Below are 21,720 nucleotides of genomic sequence, written 5' to 3'. Positions count from 1 at the left end.
CTCTGTGTAATAACCCTACAGCTCGCATTGACCTCTCTTGATATAAGCCTGGCTGCTCAGTCATTCTACCAACTTGTGTAGTACATGCTTATACCAAAGGTTGGCTTATCTATTGCCAAGAAGACAAGGCTGGTGCAGTCTCCCACAGGGCACTGCATACAATCTTGCCTAACATCACTGTACATGAATTTGGATGTAAGGCTTGCATTACTGTCCACAGAACAAGATTTGCATGTCTGACTTTTCAGTACATTGTTTACCAGTGACAAGCTAATCTTCCCTGACTATGCTTAGCATACTTTAATGCAATGAATTGAGAAAAATGTTTTGAAACATGTTATTTAGAAATTGTGGGCTGTAGTTCCATGCAGTTGCTGTCGAGCAGTGCTCATATTGTTCAGTCTCCTGTGGCTTTTCAAGTGTATCATTGGTGAGGGCAAATTGTGTGGCCAACGGTTGTATGTAAAGGCCGCGTTCACGATTTCGGTCCAGTAGTGGATGACACATTACAGATTGTTAAAGTAGCGGATTCCTAGAAGTACAGTGAATCTATTTGCATCAGTCGCTGAGAATGCAAATCAGTGTATGCAACTTCTTTCTGAATGATGCTTTCTTTTTTTTTAGCTTTCGTTGCAATTTTTTAATCGAGCCTCTTATTTGGCTCTGGCCAAATTTTCCTTTGCCTTATTGTCAGTTATGGCAGAGGTGTCAACACATTCCAGAAAAGGATATTTTGAGATCTCCTTAAGACTTTCTTCAGCAAGGTTGACTTAGGAAGTGAGACAAACCTTCTCAAAACATTTCTGTCGGTGTGCATTAATTAAGCCATTGTGGTAGACAAAAGATAGTTTCTGAGCTCCTTTCATTGTGCTGTGCATGAAGATAGTCCGGAAACATCAACGCTGCCACATTGTGGGCTGGAAAAAAAATACTCCCAAGTGTGTTCACTTTTGGGCTAATTTTCTATTTGTCTGCTATTTTTCTTTAAAGAAGATCATTATTGTGTTTTTAAACTTTGCTGTTTTCTTTATGTCTTCCCAGACAAACTGGACGGCCTGAGATTGGGTAGTAAGAAGCGCAACCGAGATGCTATGTCTAGTATGATGGAAGACTTTCTCCAGCTCCCAGATGATTATGAATCACGTGCTTCTGAGCCGGGGAAGAAAAGGGTAAACTACTATTTATGGCTCTTTGCAATAAGAGAGTTCAGTTTCTTTGTTGTTGTACACATCCTATTAGAATTGTCAGTTTCTGAGTATGCAAAGTCTAAAGGAGATTGGCTAGTGTCTAAAGGAAGAACTCAGAAGTTTGGGTGCAGTTCTAATAGGCATGGTTAAAAGGGCTCATGCTGGTGTGGACAGTAAAAATAATGTATATATATGTATATATGTATGTGTAACTGTGGTCATTTAAGATAAATTAGTATAAGTAACAAGTTGATATATTTGTTTCTCACTCAGTGATACCTGGTAGAGTACAAAGTGGAAACAATTGAGCAGTGTGTTATAAATTTCATTGAATAGGGTAGGTATTGTGTTCTGAGTAGCGTGCTATGATGCAGGAGGCTAGTTTTGCATGCAAGGTAAACTGCTAGTGTAAACTTTCTATAGTACTCTTGATGTCCTTTACTCTTCATTCAACTAGTGAAACTGCTTCCCCATTGTAAAGGGGGGGGTCATACTCTGCTTCTTAAATATGGTCATTTCTGTGTAATACGATGTGGTGCATTGTCTACCCTTCTAATGGACTCATTCCTCCCAAGGATTCCTCATCTATATCATCTATCATGCAGCACTGCGTCTGCTCCATCCGATGCCTATATGCCTCTCCTGCCGGATAGGACATTGGGCCAGTGTGTATATATATTTCTGAGGCTTGTGGAATCTGCTTAGATCACATGCTGTGCATAGGCTGACATCTAGCGGAAGCTGCGGAGTATTACAGTTTGTTTTTCGAAACTCGAAAAAGGGCGTCGACACAGGGCGTGCCAGTAATACTATCCCTAGTGTGACGTCCACTTTACCCATGATCCCTCACGCGTCTAGGACCCTCAGATTGTGTTTTTTCCGCCATACTGGACGGAAGCACTTCGCGGAGTTCCCTGGCCTTAGCCATACTTTTGCTAAAATATTGTTAAATTTACCCATTTCTCCACCCCAACGTCGAGTCACCGAACTTCGCACTCGACGCCGGCCCGGAGAAGAATTCGACCGTCAACAGCTGCATGACGGATTTGGGCCTCGGAAGGCCTCTGGCCTCAGCACGTGCCTTGGAAGGCCGTTGGCCTCGGCCCTGCAAGTAGGGAGAGTGGGGGATGGACATACTCTACACTCTTTTGGTATATAGGTACATTCTTATATATTCCTACACTTACAAACCCGCTGCCACAAGGTGGGTATGGAGGGTACCCCTTTCCAATTCTGCCCCAAGTGCAACCGCAAGTACCCTTGGGTCGACAGGCACGCCACGTGCAATCTCTGCTTGCCGAGGGACCACCCCGAGGCGAACTGCAGAGCGTGTAGTAGGTTTAAACCCAAAACACTTAAGGACCGTTCGATCAAGCGTTGGGCCCACCACGCCAGGCGTCAAGAGGCCATGGCAGTGGAGGGCGCCTTCAGCGATGGCAGCGACGCCGTGCTTTCGGACGGCGAGGGCATTATGGCATCGAAAGACAGCCGAGCGCAAGTCCCCGACCTCGGAAGGTCATCCGGCAGGGCAGCTATGGGGAAGACCCCCGGCGACACAAGCGCTTCCCACAGCACTTCCACAAAACACATGAAGTCCAACCGGGACTCGATGCGCACGTCGAGCTCTCGGAAAGAGGCACATAGAGAACGGTCCGTATCAGCGTTCTCGATCAAGATCGCCGCGTGACTCCAGGCAATCATCCACTGTTGCCAAGAGTGCCTCGCTCCCCAAGGTAACGCAAGTTCGATCGTCGGTGAACGAAGCCGACTTCCATCCCCAGACCGCACTCCAGGAGTCGCCGCCCGCAGACCGCGTTACGGCGGCCCCGGAGCCCCTTCCGCCACACTCGAAGGATAGGGACACTACCTCCGAATCTCGACGCCAGGCGTTGAAAGGCTCCGAAGGGGCGAAACAGGGAAAACACTCTTCCACTCACGGGGAGGGGGAAAAACAGCAAAGGAAGCAGCCTCTGCCTACTTCCACACCTTTAAAACACTCCACTCATAAACAGACAGACAAGTCCAAGTCTTCTGCTATCACAAAGACCCCTTCTCAGACCACCAAGTCTAGTCAGAATAAGTCAGAGAAACTTCCAGAGTCAGTCATTCCCAGTTCTAGAGAATGGTCTAGAGATGACATAGACAGGGTCATGTCAAGGATGTCATCATTGGCAGATTTTTACACTAAAAACCCTGAACACTTTCTCTTATACTCCCGACGGGTCGGCACCCTCAGACTCTAAGGATCCTATACCTCCAAGTAAAAAGTCCCGGTTTGAAACACCAACACGGTCTTGGACACCTTCTATGTACAGCCCTACTCTGTTTTAAGGCGAGACATCCTTTTGTGAGGATCCAGATTTGGGCATGCTGGAAGAACAAACTGGTATGGGCTACTATGGGGATGAGGAGGACCAAGAAGAGGATGAGGACGACCCGGAAACCTACAGAGTAGATTCCCCGGTGGAGAATGAACCCCCGGTTACCGACTCCCCTGTCGACAACCAACCTCTCCTAAATGAAGTTCTGTCTTGAGCAGCTGAACATTTCCACATTGACACCCAGGGTGCTCAAGAGGAGAGGGACTTCGCCGAGGAGTTAGTGGGAGAAAGGAGGCCTGTTGCTCAGGCCATCCCTATCCTAAAGTCCATTCAGAGAAGAATAGATCCTTCACTCGTAAATCCTAACCTCACCAGGGCAGTGAACCCCAGGATTGAGAAACTTTTCAGGGCAGCCCAATCAGACCCACTGTATATAAGGGGGCATCTGAAGCCGGACTCCCTGGTTGTTACAAACACTCGTAAGAGAGCTGGAACACCCTTGTCATCGTCTGAAGCTCCTCCCGACAAGGAGAGCAAGAAACTGTATGGTTTGGGCAGGAAAGTAGCCTCCACTTACCCCTACCAGGCAAGTATTGCCAACTCCACCACCCTGTTGGCCAGCTACAACTGCCATCAGTGGGAAGAAGTTGCGGCACTCATAGACTCCGCCCCAGAAACCTTAAAGAGCCAGTTGGCGGAGGGAAGAGCCGTGTCCGGTTGCATTTTAAAAGCAACCTTTGATGCCGCGGATAACGCCGGCAGATTGATAGCAGAAGGAACTGTTATCAAGAGACACGCTTGGTTACGGCAGTCTCTATTCAAGACTGAAACCCAAGCATCCTTGTTAGATAAACCGGTGGAGCCGGATCTATTGTTTGGTAAGGCGGTCTAGGACGCGCTGAAAAATGCCAAGGACGAGTATGAGACACTCAAATCCCTAGGCCAACCAACCAATAAACCCCCTAATCAGAGAGGGAATGGCAATTTTCGCCGCCCACGCGGCCAAAATTCCCAGAGAGGATCTAACTATTCCCAGGGATAGGGTGCACCTTGGAGCAATAATAACCAACAGTCTACCCAGGGTTACAGCAGGGGTAATAAAAGAGGACGTGGAAAAGCTAGAGGCAGCCCCAGTAGAGGAGGCGGCACGCCTCCACCAAAACAGTGACGCTCCGTTCAAGGCCCCTTCTCACGCAACCACAGTAGGGGGGACGCATTTCCAACTTCACCCAAGCTTGGGAAGGGATCACATCAGACAGATGGGTGCTGTCCACAGTATCCGCAGGGTACTGCATAGAACTGGTAGAGTGTCCCTGAAACCATCCTCCACGACAAAAAATACATTCTTTGGACCACCAGAAGATCCTCCTCGAGATCGTCAATCTGCTAGCAAAGGAGGCGATAGAACTTGTACCGGGACACCAGGTAAACAAGGGTATTTATTCAACTTACTTCCTTGTGCCAAAAAAAATCTGACAATGCGCCCAGTATTGGATTTACGGCCTGGAAACCAGTATGTCAAGCCCCAAAAGTTTAGCATGACTACTCTCCAGGAGGTAATCCCCATCCTAAAGAAGGGGGATTACATGGCAACATTGGACATGAAAGATGCCTATTTTCATATTTCCATGTTCCCAGCGCACAGTACTTGCGCTTCAAGGTGGACAGTCGGCACTACCAGTTCACGGTACTGCCCTTCGGGATAACTTCGGCTCCAAGGGTATTCACCAAGGTACTGGCGGTGGCGGCAGCACACCTACGCAGGAAGGCAATCCCGGTGTACCCTTACCTGGACGACTGGCTCATCACGGGGGAGACCCCAGTAATTTGCAGAGCAAACATTCAAAGGACAATCGACCTCCTCTTTGAATTGGGCTTCTCAATAAATGAGAAAAAGTAAAGTCTAGTGCCAAGCACATCCAAACAGTTCCTAGGAGCTATCCTAGACACTCAAGAGGTGTTGACCTTTCCTTCCGAGGAAAGAATTCAGAATATACTGCTGCAAATTCCGCAATATCAGTCCGGTCGCCAGATAACAGTACGCAAAGCAATGCGTTTGCTGGGCATGATGGCGTCATGTATTTACCTGGTCCCCCACGCGCGCCTGCGCATGCGTCCCATGCAGGAATGGTTGGCGAAACAGTGGTCTCAGGCAAGTGGTCAGTGGGACAATCTAGTGGTCGTTTCGCCAACACTTGTACAAAGCCTTCACTGGTGGACAACAGAGAATCTGTCCAAGGGGAAACCCTTTTACGATCCCGAGATACAGGCGGTAGTCACAACCGATGCATGCCTGACAGGGTGGGGAGCTCACCATCTCCACCACACAGCTCAGGGTCTCTGGTCGCACTGAGTGGCCAAGAATCACATCAACCTGTTAGAGCTTCTGGCAGTATTCAGAGCACTTCAAGCGTTCGAGCCCTACCTGTTAAATCTGTCAGAGCAAATCCAGACGAACAGCACTACAGCCATGTTCTACCTGAACAAGCAAGGAGGGACTCGGTCGCCAAATCTGTCCAAGCTTGACCAGAAAATCTGGATATGGGCACTCAGACGGAACATCTTCCTGTCATCGCAACATGTTCCAGGGGATCTCAATTCCCTAATGGATGCTCTGAGCAGAGACCCCCTCCAAGAGGAACACGAATAGTGTCTACACAGAGAAGTCGTAGAAGATATCTTCTCTCAGTGGGGTTTCCCCACTATAGACCTATTCGCCACAAGCGAAAACAGACAATGCCCAGGATTTGCATCCAGGTTCCCCCAACCAGACTCCCAAGGGAACGCCCTGTGGATGAACTGGTCAGGGATGTTTGCGTATGCTTTTCCACCAACTCCTCTAATCAGGAAGGTGGTCAACCAGATGAACAGAGAATCGGTGACGCTTGTCCTAGTTGCTCCCATGTGGGCAAGACAACTGTGGTTCCCACACTTACGCAGATTGGCGGTGTGCGAACCCATCAAACTTCCGGGCTGGTACAACTTATTATCCCAGCACCAAGGTCAAACGGGGCATCCTCAACCCAACTCAATGAACCTGGCAGCATGGCTCCTGAGGTCATAGAGTTTGGACATCTCAATTTACCACAGAGGTGTATGGACATCCTAAAGCAATTTAGGAAACCTAACACGAGGCACTGCTACTTTGACAAATGGAAGAGATTTGTTATCTGGTGGCAGAATAAACAAATCAACCCAGTTGATTGCACTCCTTCCACTATTGTTACATACATGCTCCAGCTGCTTGGATGCAGGACTGGTTTTTAACTCACTGAAGGTACTCCTGGCAGCCCTGTCAGCATACACCACTTCCCATAACACGGTGTCGTGGTGGAAAGTACCAGTAGTTAAAGCCTTCATGGAAGGAGTAAAGAGACTTCACCCTCCTATTTCAAACCTACCACCAGGATGGGACCCTAACGTGGTGCTATCTAAGCTCATGGGCCCCCCCATTCGAGCCCATGCACAAAAGCAGTCTCAAACACCTGACTTACAAAACGGCCTTCTTAGTAGCAATTATATCTATAAGAAGAGTCAGTGAAATTCAGGCTCTCAGTGCAAGATCCCTTCTTTACTGTCCATAAAGATAAACTGGTTTTACGCACACACCCTAGGTTCTCACCTAAGTTTATTTCCAAATTCCATGTGAACCAGTCCATCGAGCTTCCGGCTTTCTTCCAAGACCCACAAAGCTCGGCTGAGGTGAAACTACACACACTAGATGTGCGTAGGGCGGTCCTCTACTATGTAAACAAAACCGGACCGCTAAGGAAAACAGATCAGCTGTTTGTCTCCGTAGCTACAGGCAGAGAGGGGGATTGCGTCTCTAAAGGTGCCATCTCTAAGTGGATTAACTGTATCCAGCTGTGTTACTCACTTTCTGAAAAAACTCTGCCTTTCACGCATAGGGCCAACTCTACGAGAGGCATTGGGGCCACTCTGGCTTTCATTGCAAATGTACCCCTTGACACCATTTGCAAAGCAGCTACTTGGAGCTCTATTCACACTTTTACTCGGCACTGCTGCATTGACACTCATTCCAAGACAGATACACAAGTGGGACAAGCGGTTCTAAGACATTTATTTGCTCATGACCCTTCTCACATCCCACCTCCTTCTTCAGGTACTGCTCGCTAATCTATGCACAGCATGTGATGAGCAGATTCCACAAACCTCAGAAGGGATACATTACTCGCCGTAATCGTATTTCTGATGCTTGTATCTGCTTAGATTCACATGCGACCCACCCTTCCTCCCCTCTGAGAGAAGGCGCATGGATGCTTGTAGTCTTGCCTTTCTTTCTATCTGCTTGGATTATCTGTACTCACGCTACTCCTCAAGCTACCTCATGTCAGAAAAAATACAATCTGAGGTTCCTACACGCGTGAGGGATCATGGGTACGGTGGACGTCACACTAGGGATAGTATTACTGGCACGCCCTGTGTCAACGCCCTTTTTCGAGTTTAGAAAAACAAACTAATACTCTGCAGCTTCCACTAGATGTCGGCCTATGCACAGCATGTGAATCTAAGCAGATACAAGCATCAGAAATACGATTACGGTGAGTAATGTATCATATATATATATATATATATATATATATCTATCTGAGGCTTGTGGAATCTGCTTAGATCACATGCTGTGCATAGGCTGACATCTAGTGGAAGCTGCAGAGTATTATAGTTTGTTTTCGAAACTCGAAATGGGGCATCAAACCAGGGCGTGCCAGTTATACTATCCCTAGTGTGACGTCCCCTGTACCCATGATCCCTCACGCGTGTAGGACCCTCAGATTGTTTTTTTCTGCCATACTAGTCGGACGCATGTTGCAGAGTTCCCTTGGCTCTAAGCCGTTATAATTACAATTACTGTTAAATACTTCCCCTTTAACTTCACACCGTACGCCTAAGATCGACGCCAGTGAAGATCGAGGAAGACAGCCGTCGAGGACTGCCACAACGGACTTCGGGCCATGGAAGGCCCCTGGCCTCGGCCCTGTACAGTAAAGAGAGTGGGGGGTGGTCATACAGGCTTCTTCTCACCTTTTTCCTACATATTCCCGCCTGCTGCCAATTTGTAACATATGGAGAGTACTACATTCAAATTCTGCCCAAAGTGTAACAGGAAGTTTCCCTGGGTAGACAAGCACAATACGTGCAATCTGTCTCTCCCATGAGACGATCCCGAGGCTACCTGTCGAGCTTGCAAGCTCTAAGCCGAAAACCCTTAAAGACCGCTCAACTAAACGCTGGGCCCACTACGCCAGGCAGTTGGAGGCCATGGAAGTGGAGGGGACATTCGGCGATGGCAGCAACGCCTCCCAATCGGACGGCGAGGGCAGAGGGGTGACTTTGGACACCCACGCGCAGGTCCCCGACGCCGAAGGACTAGCCGGTGGCAATGTTGCGGGGACAACACCCGGCGGCAAAAGTGCTCCACATACTACCTCCACTAAGCACATCAACCCCGGCCGTGACTCGACACGTTTTTGAGTGATCGGCAAAGGAAGACGCCAAGAGAGCGGTCCAACGAATCTGTCCCCTGGGCGTTCCCGTTCTCCTCATGACAAAGGCCAACCATCTTCGGTTGACAACGGTGTCGCACTACCAATAGTCCCCGGGGCCTGATCGTCTGACGACTCTGCCCTTTATCCTACACTGCCAGGACGTGTAGCGTCTACACCAGAGATTCAACGTCCTTCCTCGAGCACCACCTCCGAATCTCGACGCGAGGCGTCAAATCCCTCAGAGGCCCCTAAAAACACTGGGAAACATTCCTCTAGTCATGGGAAGGGGGATAAACAACATAAAAGGTCATCTTCAGAACACCATGTACACAAAGAGAAACTGAAGGCCCCTAAATCAATAGAAAAGTCCAAGGTCTCTGACCCTACCACTAAAAGTAAAGTCATTCCTCCCACTGCTCTCGATATGGGCATTGATGAGGAACCACAGCAGGTTATTATTCCTAGCTCCAGAGAATGGAACTCAGCTGATATTGATAGGGTCATGAGAAGGATGTCATTTATGGCTGACTTCTATGAAAAGGACCCCAATTACTTTCATAGTTATGCCAACACTCCGGCTCTTTTTGCTCCTTTGGGGTCTAAGGCAATACCTAAATCCTCTAAGCCCCCTGCTAAAAAAACTCTGCTCTGGCAGCCCGGGTCAGGGCTTGGTCACAGACTCCTTTGTAGTTGAATCTTACCACCCTGATTCATATTGTGATGAAACTGAACCACAATTGGTGGAAGACCAGGCGGGGGTCTCTTATTACGGGGATGACGAGGAGGAGGAGGAGGATGAAGCCTACAATCTTGACTCCCCGATTCCTAAAGACCCCCCTGGTGCATGACTCGCCGGTAGATAACCAACCACTCCTCAATGAGGTACTGGCTAAGGCAGCTGCCCATTTTCATATTGACACGCAGGGTGTCCAAGAAACATGGATTTCGCTGAAGAGCTCCTAGGAGACGAGAGCCATTACTCAAGCTATCCCTATATTAAAATCCATCCAGCATAGGATTGATCCCTCGCTGGTAACCCCAAATCTCACTCGTGCGGTTAATCCGTGAGTTGAGAAATTGTTCTGTGCCGCATCCTCCGATCCCATGTACATTAGGGGCCAATTAAAACGGGATTCCCTGGTCCGAACAACCAGAAAGAGGGCAGGTGCACAGCTTGCTTCTTCTGAAGCACCTCCTGATAAAGAGAGTAACAGACTATACGCTCTGGGTAGAATGGTTGCCTCCACTTCCGCCTATCAGGCACGAATTGCCAACAGTGCCGCTCCAATTGCCATCAGTGGGAGGAGGTATCTGTTTTGGTATCCTACGCACCCAAACCCCTAAAGAGCCAGTTGGCTCAACTGGCAGCAGATGGAAGGTCTGTATCGGGATGCATACTAAAGACAAACTTTGATGCAGCAGAAAATGCTGGAAGGTTAATCACTCAAGGCACTGTTATAAAGCATCACGCTTGGCTAAGGCAGTCAGGGTTCAAACCTGAAACCCAAGCTACTCTCATAGCTATGCCGGTAGAGCCGAACGTACTATTCGGCAAGGCAGTGGAGGAAGCTTTAAAAACAGCTACGGATGAGTATGAGACCCTAAAATCTGTTGGCCAACTCCCCAATCAACCCTCTGGACAGAGGGGAAACAACAATTTTTGCCGCTTTCGGGGCCAAAGTTCCCAAAGGGGTTCAAACTATTACCAGAATCAGGGAACCTCATGGGGCAACAATCAATCCCAATCCTCACAGGGCTTCCCCAGAGGGCAGCACAGGGGCTGCACTAGGGGTAGAGGCTGCCCCGCCAGAGGTGGTACGCCACCCAACAAACAGTGACGTTATGCTTCAGGTCCCCTCCCATGCATCCCCAGTAGGGGGCTCATTTCTACCTTCACCCACGCATGGATGGGGATCACTTCGGACAGATGGGTGCTGTCCAGAGTGTCCGGAGGATACTGCATAGAGTTGCTAGGGCGCCCCCACGACCATCCTCCACGATTTAAGGTACACTCGCTGGAACATCAGAAGATTCTCCTTCAGGAGATCGCCATTCTGCTAGCAAAGGACGCCATAGAAGTCATCCCAGTCAGCCACGTAAAAGGGGGTATTTATTCAACCTACTTCTTTGTGCCAAAAAATTGTCTGACAATGCGCCCAATATTAGATTTGCGTCCTGCAAACAAGTATGTCAAGCCACAAAAATTCTGCATGACTACACTACAAGAGGTAATCCCCCTACTAAAATAGGGGGATTACATGGCAACATTGGATATGAAAGATGCCTATTTTCATATTTCAATGATCCCAGCGCACAGAAGTTTCTTGTGTTTCAAGATAGACAACCAGCACTACCAATTCAAGGTGCTGCCCTTCGGAATAACCTCGGCTCCAAGGGTCTTCACCAAGGTAATGGCGGTGGTGGCAGCGCACTTTTATTTCTGAGGCTTGTGGAATCTGCTTAGATCTCATGCTGCGCATAGGCCGACATCTAGTGGAAGCTGCAGAGTATTAGTTTGTTTTTCGAAACTCGAAATGGGCATTAACATAGGGTGTGCCAGTAATACTATCCCTAGTGTGACGTCCACTGTACCCATGATCCCTCACGCGTGTAGGACCCTCGGATTGTTTTTTCCGCCATACTTGTCGGAAGCATTGTGCGGAGTTCCCTGGCTTTCAGCCATTTTGCAAAAAATCAATATTAATTTCCCCGTTCTTTCACTCGCAAGTCGAGATGTCGAAGATCGACGCCGGTCCGAAGAACAACCAACCGTCGAGACTGCACAACAGACTTTGGGCCTCGGAAGGCCTCTGGCCTCAGCCCGGGCCTCGGAAGGCCTCTGGCCTCGGCACTGCAAGTAGGGAGAGTGGGAGGGATGAAACATACTCAGCGCTCATTATTATTTCCTACATACACTAGCCCGCTGCCTTAAGGTGACATATGGAGAGTACTCCATTTAAATTTTGCCCCAAGTGCAACCACAAGTACCCTTGGGTTGATAAACATGCCACCTGTAATTTCTGCTTGTCGAGGGACCACCCCGAAGCGAATTGCAGAGCGTGCAAGCTTTTTAAAGCGTTGGGCCCACCACGCCAGGCAGCTCGAGGCCATGGAAGCGGTGGGTGCCATCAGTGATGGCAGTGACGCAGCCCTTTCGGACGGCGAGGGAACAGGGGCGTCGAAAGACACCCAAGCGCTAGTCCCCGACCTCGGAGGATTGTCCGGCAGGGCAGTTATGGGGAACACACCCAGCGACCCGAGCGCTACCTAAATGCACCAAGTCCAGCCAAGACTCGACACGCGTGTCGAGTTCTCAGAAGAAAGAGGCAAGTAGAGAGCGGTCCACGGAATCGGTTGTCCTCTGGGCGTTCCATGTCGAGATTGCCGCACGACACACGGTAACCGTCCACAGTTGCCAAGAGTGCCTCGTTCCCCAAAGTCACAGAGGTACGTTAGTCAGAAGACTAATCCAACCTCTACCCCAAGGCCCACACCAAAAGTCGGCACCGGCAGCCCGTTTGGCATCTGCCTCAGAGTTCCGATATGCACACTCGAAAGAGAGAGACAGTACCCCCGAATCTCGACGCCAAGCGTCGAAAGATTCCTAAAAGTCCAAACCATCAAGGAAACACTCCTCCATTCATGGGAAAAGGGACATCACATTCAACTTCTGCACCCCAGGCACACAAGGACAAACAAAGGTCGTCAGATAAGGACAAGTCTAAGACCCCTGTCACTACACCCAGTCTCAACCCTCCCACTCCTTTCGATATGGGATTAGATGATGAACCTCAACCCCCATTTCCAGAGAATGGAGCACTGAGGACATAGACAGGGTGATGAGGAGAATGTCTTCCTTATCTTACTTAGCAAATGTTTATGAAAAAAACCCACAGCATTTTCTTAGCTATACCCCTGACAATGCTACTCCTGCAGGATCCAAAGACCCTCAGCCTCCTAATAATAGATCTCGCTTTGATACTCCAGTTTAGGGCCTGACTTCTGACCCTTACTACATCCAGCCCTACCAGCAGTTTCAGGATGACCCAGATATACAAATGCTGGACAACCAAACAGGAGTCGAGTATTATGGAGATGACGAGGACCAGGATGAGGAGGAGGAAAACGAGGAAGAAGTCTACAATATGGACTCTCCGGTACACAAGGAACCACAAGTTACTGACTCACCAATAGATAACCAGCCCCTTCTAAATGAGGTCTTGGCTAAAGCTGCAGAGCACTTCCACATAGACACTCAGGGGGCGCAGGAAGAGAGGGTCTTTGCAGAGGAGCTAGTGGGGGACAAGAGGCCCATTGCTCAAGCCATTCCTATTCTCAAGTCATTCCTATTCTCAAGTCAATCCAGTGAAGAATTGATCCTCACTTCTCACTCCTAATCTCACTAGGGCTGTAAACCCCAGAATTGAGAAGTTGTTCAGGGCCGCCCAGTCAGACCCACTTTACATAAGGGGTCAATTTAAGCCCGACTCTTTGGTAATCACAAACACCAGAAAAAGAGCGGGACACCTCTATCTTCATCTGATGCTCCCTCAGACAAGGAGGGCAAGAGAATTTATGGGTTAGGAAGGAAAGTGGCCTCCACTTCCGCTTACCAGGCAAGAATCGCCAATACCACCACTCTGCTGGCAAGCTATAATTGCCACTAGTGGGAGCAAGTAGCTGCTCTCATTGACTCCGCTCCGGAACCACTAAAGGGCCAGCTAGCCCAGATTGCGTCGGTGGGTAGAGCCGTGTCCGGTTGCATTCTGAAGATGACCTTTGACGCCGCAGATAATGCAGGCCGGCTCATAGTAGAGAGCACTGTCATTAAGAGGCACGCTTGGCTAAGACAGTCAGGGTTTAAACCCGAGACCCAGACTATCCTTATTCCCATGCCGGTGGAACCGAATGTCTTGTTTGGCAAAGCGGTAGAGGATGCACTCAAAACTGCTAAAGACGAGTACGATACTCTGAAGTCCCTGGGACAATTGACGAAAAAGCCCACCAATCAAAGAGGGAATAGTAATTTTGGTCGCTCACGCGGCCAAATTTCCCAGAGGGGGCTCCAATTACACACAGGGACAGGATACATTGTGGGGTGGCAACCAACAGACTACCCAAAGTTACCGCAGAAGTAATAAAAGGAGCCGTGGTAGAGGAAGAGGCAGCCCAGGCAGAGGCAGTACACCTCCCGCAAAACAGCGACATTCCGCTCAGGGTCCCTTCCCACACATCCCCAGTAGGGGGGCGCGTTTCCAACTTCACCCAAGCATGGGAAGGGATCACATCGGACAGATGGGTGCTGTCCACAGTGTCCACAGGAAACTGCATCGAACTGCTGGAGTGCCACCGCAACCACCCTCCACGACAAAACATATATTCCCTGGACCACCAAAAGATCCTCCTCAAGGAAATAGTCAATCTTCTTGCAATATAACTCGTCCCGGGCAACCAGGTAAACAAGGGTATTTATTCAACTTACTTCCTTGTGCCAAAAAAAAGATTTGACAATGCGCCCAGTATTAGACTTACGCCCTGCAAACAAGTATGTCAAGCCCCAGAAATTTTGCATGACTACGCTCCAAGAGGTAATCCCCCTTCTAAAAAAGGTGGACAGTCAGCACTACCAGTTCAAGGTGCTGCCCTTCGGTATAGCCTTGGCTCCAAGGGTATTCACCAAGGTACTGGTGGTGGTGGCGGCGGCACACCGACACAGGGAGGCAATCCCAGTGTACCCTTACCTGGACGACTGGCTCATCACATGGGAGACCCCAGTAATTTGCAGTTCCAACATTCAAAGAACCATCGACCTCCTCTTCGAATTGGGTTTCTCAATCAACGAGAAAAAGTCAAGCCTGGTGCCAAGCACCTCCAAACAGTTCCTAGGAGTTGTCCTAAAGACTCGAGGGGTTGGCCTTTCCATCAAAGGAAAGAATTCGGAATATACTACTGCAAATTCCTCAATATGAACACGTTGGTCAGATAAGGGTGCGCAAAGCGATGCGTTTGCTAGGCATGATGGCGTCATGTATTTACCTGGTTCCCCATGCGCGCCTGCGCATGCGACCCATGCAGGAATGGTTGGCGAAACAATGGTCTCAGGCAAGTGGTCAGTGGGATGATCTAGTGGTCGTTCCGCCAACACTTGTACAAAGTCTTCACTGGTGGATGAGAGAGAACCTGTCAAAGGGGAAAACCTTTTTTGATCCGGAGATGCAGGCTGTAGTCACTAAAGACGCGTCCCTATCAGTGTGGGAAGCACACCACCTTCATCACACAGCGCAGGGTCTCTGGTCTCACACAGTGGCCAAGAATCACATCAATCTGCTAGAGCTTCTGGCAGTCTTCAGAGCGCTTCGGGCGTTCGAACCCCACCTGATGAACCCGTCAGTGCAGATCTTAACAGACAGCACGACAGCGGTGTTTTACATAAACAAACAGGGGAGGGACTTGTTCGCCAAATCTGTCCAGGCTTGCCCGGAGAATTTGGACATGGGCACTCAGATGGAACATTTACCGGTCATCTCAACATGTTTCAGGGGATCTCAAACTAGCAGTGTGCAAATCCATCAGACTCACGTGCTGGCACAACCTAGTATCCCAGCACCAAGGTCAAACAGTGCATCCTCAACCCAGCTCAATGAATTTAGCAGCATGGCTCCTGAAGTCAGAGTTTGGACATTGAACCTACCACAGAGATGCATGGACATCCTAAAGGAATCTAGGAAACCAAACACGAGGCACTGTTACTTCGATAAATGGAAAAGATTCCTTATCTGGTGCAAGAATAAATAAATCAACCCGGTTGATTGCACTCCTTCCAATATTGTCACCTACCTGCTCCACCTGCTGGATGCAGGGTTGGTATTTAATTCACTCCAGGTACACCTGTCGGCGCTGTCAGCCTACACCACCTCCCATAACAAGGTGTTGTGGTGGAAAGTACCAGTGGTTAAAAGCCTTCATGGAAGGGGTAAACAGACTCCACCCTCCAATTTCAAACCCACCACCAGGATGGGACCTTAATGTGGTGCTTACTAAGCTCATGGGCCCACCATTTGAACCCATGCATAAAGCCAGTCTCAAACACCTGACCTATAAAACTGCCTTCTTAGTAGCCATTACATCCATAAGAAGGGTCAGTGAAATTCAGGCTCTGTCAGGGCAGGATCCTTTCTTTACTGTTCATAAGGATAAACTGGTTCTACGAACACACCCTAGGTTCTCACCTAAGTGCATTTCTAAATTCCACGTTAACCAGTCATTTGAGCTTCCGGCCTTCTTCCAAGAACCCAAAAGCTCTGCTGAGGTGAAACTACACACTCTAGATGTGCGAAGAGCGGTCCTCTACTACGTAGACAAGACGAGGCTGCTAAGAAAAACAGACCAACTGTTTGTCTCCATAGCTACGGCAGAGAAGGAGATTGCGTCTCTGAAGGTGCCATCTCGAAGTATATAGTCAATTGTATCCAGCTATAAGAGGTACTGGAGCCACTCTGGCTTTCATTGCAAATGTACCCCTTGACACCATTTGCAAAGCAGCTACATGGAGCTCTATTCACACCTTAACTCAGCACTACTGCATTGACACTCATTCCAAGACAGATACTCAAGTGGGACAAGCGGTTCTAAGACATTTGTCCGCTCATGACCCTTCCCACATCCCACCTCCTTCCAACACTGCTCGCTAATCTATGCACAGCATGTGATCTAAGCAGATTCCACAAGCCTCAGAAGGGATACATTACTCGCCGTAATCGCATTTCTGATGCTTGTATCTGCTTAGATTCACATGCGCCCGCCCTTCCTCCCCTCTGAGAGAAGGTGCATGGATGCTTGTAGTCTTATCTACCTTATCTGCTTGGATACTCTGTTCTCCCGCTTCTCCTCATGTCAGAAAAAATACAATCTGAGGGTCCTACACGCGTGAGGGATCATGGGTACAGTGGACATCACACTAGGGATAGTATTACTGGCATGCCCTAATTCGACGCCCCTTTTCGAGTTTCGAAAAACAAACTGTAATACTCCGCAACTTCCACTAGATGTCGGCCTAGGCACAGCATGTGAATCTAAGCAGATACGATTACGGTGAGTAATGTATCCCTTAAGGCACTCTGTAACTATGCCTTTCAATAAGTTAACTGTAAATATGGTGCAGACCAAAGTCTTGGCCGTATCGGCAAAGAATGTGAAAAGACCAGTACTTAAGTGTACGCTTGGAACAATTGAGTATGTGGACTCCTATTCATATTTGGGGTTAGATATTGACAGTACCAAAACATATAGACAGATTATAGAAACAAAAAAAGACTAAAGCCCGCAGCATGACTTGATCTATCTTGAGATTCGCTAGGGATAAGGCTGGGTACTCCCTTGAATGAATAATACATTTTTATAAACAAAGTTTCTGTCCGACGGTGCTCTATGGATTAGAGGCACTGGCAATGGTCGGTCTGTCTTGGTTAGATATCTTGGAGGGCCGTTTTTGGAAACAAATGTTGAGCCTTCTGCCACAATACAGTATATTAGACTAGAATGTGGCTTGACCTCTCTTAAAGGGGAATTTCTGAAAAGACTAGGTTTGTTATACATCAAAACGCAAACCAACCCTAGATGTAAACTTCTCAGTTTATTGGCTGACCCTGGACTGGACAGGGACAAGATAGCTTTGGTAGTTTGGTACCTGGCCTGTTTAATGATCTAGAGTGGTATCCTGATTACACAAGGGGTACGTCCTATGAAACCTTGAATAGGGATTTTTCAAAAAAAGTTAGACAGTGGGCTTGAGCTGCTAACTACAGACATGTAAAGACTTTGCATAGCTATATACATTTGGCAGGTGCCATGTATAACTACCTCCGGCCTCAACCATATCTCAATGTCCAAATTTGGGAATGTGTGCATTTAGATTGAGGCTGAGGATAAATCAGCTTCAAATCCTCTCCCTAATAGGTCCACAGTTGGGACTTCCGCGAAAAGATGGCTATTGTTGTATGTGTCAGAACCCTGAATGTCTTGGGACGGCTAAACATATGTTTACAGAATGTAGAACATTGGGTCCCGAATATATGATTTTGTTAGGGCCATTTGTGTTAGAGTATGAATCTATAGAGTGATGATTTTTGGGCCTGTTGTCTTAGCACGAATAGTCAAAAAGTGCATATTGCTATGTACCAGCTGTGGGGAATTATTAAAAAAAGGTTAGATAGTTATAAGAATGAAATTTATTGAGTGAACTAGTCCCTGTTATTACAATTGAACTTTTGATCAATATTCTTAGTGAAATGTATACGTGTTTTAATGAAATGTATTTTTGATATGTCATGTTTGTATTATGTTTTTGTAAAGTTTCTTTGAAACTAAACAAATAAAGAATAATAATAATAATTACCATGTTTACCGCGTTTGGCACTGGTCAAACATGGCCATTCCATGAGATATTTTGCTTGTCCTTTGGCCATCTTGTCTTTTAGCCTTCTTCCTGGCCTGTGAGGCCAGGAAAATCCCTATATGGACTTGAGTGCCTGGGAAAGCAGAAGCTTTTGGTGGGCTATGTCTGTTTCCTGCCAGAAAGTGGACTCTGACTATCGGTCCCAATCCACTTACTGGTGCCAGGGTGTCTGGGTGGAATTAATCGATTTTGCCGCCAATGGTCCTGATTGGGCCACTGCTGGGGGTGTGTGCATGTGTGTGTGGGGCAGATCTACTAGTGGCCAGTGGGGGCTGCTGCTCTTACCTCGCTTTTTGGATAAGAGGATCCCTCTGTACCCACTCTAGAGAGATCCTGGAAGAAACTGAAGGAGCCAAGACTCCTGTCCAGCTGCAAGACCCACAAGGACACTGGAGACCCGTCGGAAGGAGGCTTGGCAACCAACTTCTGCTGCTGTTCTTGGAGAGCCCTCTCTTGAAGGTGATCTCCAGCAGTCCTGTGAAGTAGCTGTGGCCCTTGTAGTGGAGGGAACATCCATTCTCAACGTTAGTTGAGGAGCCCTGCAAAGAAGAGCCTTCTGAAGTGCCCCAGGACTGCCCTGTGGCTGACCAGTTCTGAGTGTGGGCTACCGTGCTGCATATATTGCCATTCCGCGTTGAGGCCTGGAACTTGGAGGGGGTGGATCTTCAGCTTGCACTACAAGAATTCCCCTCCTCCCCCTTGAGATTTTGTAGTTCTGGCATCGAGGGGACCCGTGATGGGAGGGAAAGTCTGACCATGGCAAGTGAATCCCTTTGTGTCGCCGTGCGTCAGTGGCCGTCGTCCAAAATTGCTTATCTGTTTCTATTCCTGTCCTGAGAGGGGCTCTGCATAGAGTTTTGCTGCATTCTTCCACTGAGAGTCCTTGCACCAGCATCAGGCAACGACCGGAGAGCTGCTTGAACCTGCAACCCCTGGGAATCAAGGGCTGAGGCTGATGGTGGGAAAAAGCGACCTTGGACCTTCAGCCGACCTGCCAAGTCTCATGAAGAATCGGAATACAGAGGGTGAGTTATAGCAATATTTACCTGCCCCCTAAACTCCCTTTAGAAGTTTCCTAACTTTTACAAAATGTTATATAAAAATGTGGCTTTGCCATAGCTTTTTCACGCAAGCACTCATAGTTGGGAAAACGTTTTAGTTAGATTAACTTGTCCCTTAACACTTGGAACTGTTCACTGGACACAAGCGGCCCTACCATAATTTTTTCCCAGCTTCAGTGAACTATATGAAAGTTTTCTGAAAGTTTGAGCATAAGGCCGCGGACAACATAGGGTTAATGTTAAAGGATATTTGTACCGCGCACTATCACCACCGGAGTGGTCCCCTGGTGCTCTGGCGGCTCTGAAAAAGGGAGGGGGGGTGAGTTAGTGGGAGTAATCTGGAAAAGTGCAAGAGAGCAGTGATGTGCTGTTGGCAGCCTCAGCCCGGTGTGTCAGTTGGTTGGGCTTGTGGTGTTTCGGTAGTCGTTGTGTCCTGTTGTGCAAGTCTGTGTGATTTGTTTTGTTGTTGCATTGTAGTGAAGTTTGTGCGGATTGCTGTGCTTTAGGCTTGTGGTTGTGTTTGGTTAGAGTTTGAGAGGTGTATGCAGAGGGATGAAATTGTTAGTGGATTGGTTAGTTGGCATTGCTGTCTTTTCAATTATGTCTAGGTGTGATGCTTGCTAACATTCACTATTTCATTTGTTGCAGCACTTGCTAATTTTCAATATTCTGTGTAGATGTGAGGCAAGCTAGTGATCATGATTTCATCCAAGTGTGGCACATGATAACATTCATAATCCTGTCTAGATGGGACGCAGGCTAAGGTTAAGAATTCCATCTAAGTGTGGCACATGTTAACATTTACAATCCTCTCTAGATGCAACGCGGGTTAAGGTTAGGAATTCCATCTAGGTGTGGCACATGCCAACATTCTCAATACTGTCTAGATGCGACGCAAGCTAAGGTTAAGAATTCCGTATAAGTGTGATACATGCTAACATATACAGTTTCATCTAAGTATGGCGCATGCTAACAATCACAATCCTATCTGGATGCGGCGCAGGCTAATGTTCTCAATTCTATTTTTGGATACATGCTAACATTCAAGTTCCATCTATGTGTGGCATGTGCTAACATTCATAATCCAATCTAGATGCAAGGCAGGCCAAAGCTAAGAGTTTGAGCTGGATGTGGTGCATGCCAACAAGCACTTTTCTATCAGAGTTCAGTCAAGTGTGGTGTATGCTAGTCTTCCTAATTCTGGCTAAGTAGGCAGGTGCTGTCTATTGCCAATCTATTTAGATGTGACGCAGGCTAGCATCCACAGTTCCATCCAGGTGTGACACTTGTTAACATTAACTAATGTATTAGGATGCAGTGCAAGGCAACATTTCAAATAATGTCATGGATAAAATCCAGCTGGTGGAACATATATTTCTAAGTATGATGGGCTAAGTCTATGGCAGTCTAAGTTATGGGAAGGTAGGTAGAGTGGCAGGGAATTTCTGGTGTAGAGTAATTGCTCTACACCCCACCCATGCCACACTTAGTTTTGTGTTGGTGTCTGTTAAGCTACTGGCTTCCGCTGCTGACACATGCAGACACCTCTTTGGAGCCGCCTCTGTTGGAGTCATGCTTTTCCTATGGGTCCTTAGTCGAAGGGGCTGCCGGGCAGAGGGCTGCCCTAGGAGTGTCTTAAGGCCTAGGTGGAGCACCAATCAGGGGATGGTGGGCGGGGAAGGAGGAGGGAGAAGACTGACAAATATGGAAGGCAGCAGGGCCTGGGGGCCGTCGGATTTGGCCAGAAAGTTAGATTTTGGGCCTGCTGGGCTTCAGGGGCGCGACACTCACCTGGTAAGATGTTAGATACCAGTAATGGTTCCGAGAGGGGCCAGGGGGTCAGAGTGCATCCGCTCCCCTGTTGCCAAGCTGGAAAATGACACGGGGAGCGGGCGTGCAGCAACATCCACCCCAAACCCATGGAGAAAAAGCTGGGCAATCAGGGCCAGGGGAGGCATTGCGAGGCGGGTCTAGGGGAAGGGAAGCTCCGGTGCTGCCTGGAAGCCTGCGAGGGCTCTGCAAATACTGCCGCCGCCATGATGGTTCCGAGGGGGTGCAGGGGATCAGAGTGCGCCCGCTCACCTGTTGCCAAGCTGGAAAATGGCCTTCTAAATTTGGGGATTATACTTTGGTGACCCTTAGTGCAAATACTAATTTGTACCTTTCTTTTCAGGGGTTTGATCTGTATTT

At 48.3% G+C, this 21,720-nt stretch overlaps 1 protein-coding gene across 6 annotated transcripts in view; it reads left to right on the top strand.

Moving 5' to 3' along the window:
• The window catches only part of YLPM1 (YLP motif containing 1), a 1,127,325-nt gene that overhangs the window by 1,002,479 nt on the left and 103,126 nt on the right, over window positions 1-21,720 (top strand). For all 6 annotated transcript variants that reach the window (XR_011283753.1, XR_011283754.1, XR_011283752.1 and 3 more), the window contains one exon: window positions 1,042-1,169. Coding sequence is in view for 3 of the 6 variants with exons in the window: in XM_069637605.1 (XP_069493706.1) it covers window positions 1,042-1,169 (128 nt within the window). In the remaining 3 variants the exon portion in view is untranslated. The remainder of the gene's footprint in view (window positions 1-1,041; window positions 1,170-21,720) is intronic.

The sequence above is a fragment of the Ambystoma mexicanum genome, chromosome 14 (assembly GCF_040938575.1).
Source record: "Ambystoma mexicanum isolate Mex_15411 chromosome 14, UKY_AmexF1_1, whole genome shotgun sequence".
In the NCBI taxonomy this organism is placed as follows: domain Eukaryota; kingdom Metazoa; phylum Chordata; class Amphibia; order Caudata; family Ambystomatidae; genus Ambystoma; species Ambystoma mexicanum.
Note: the sequence above shows the minus strand (reverse complement) of the source record. Positions and strands in the feature narration are given on the sequence as shown.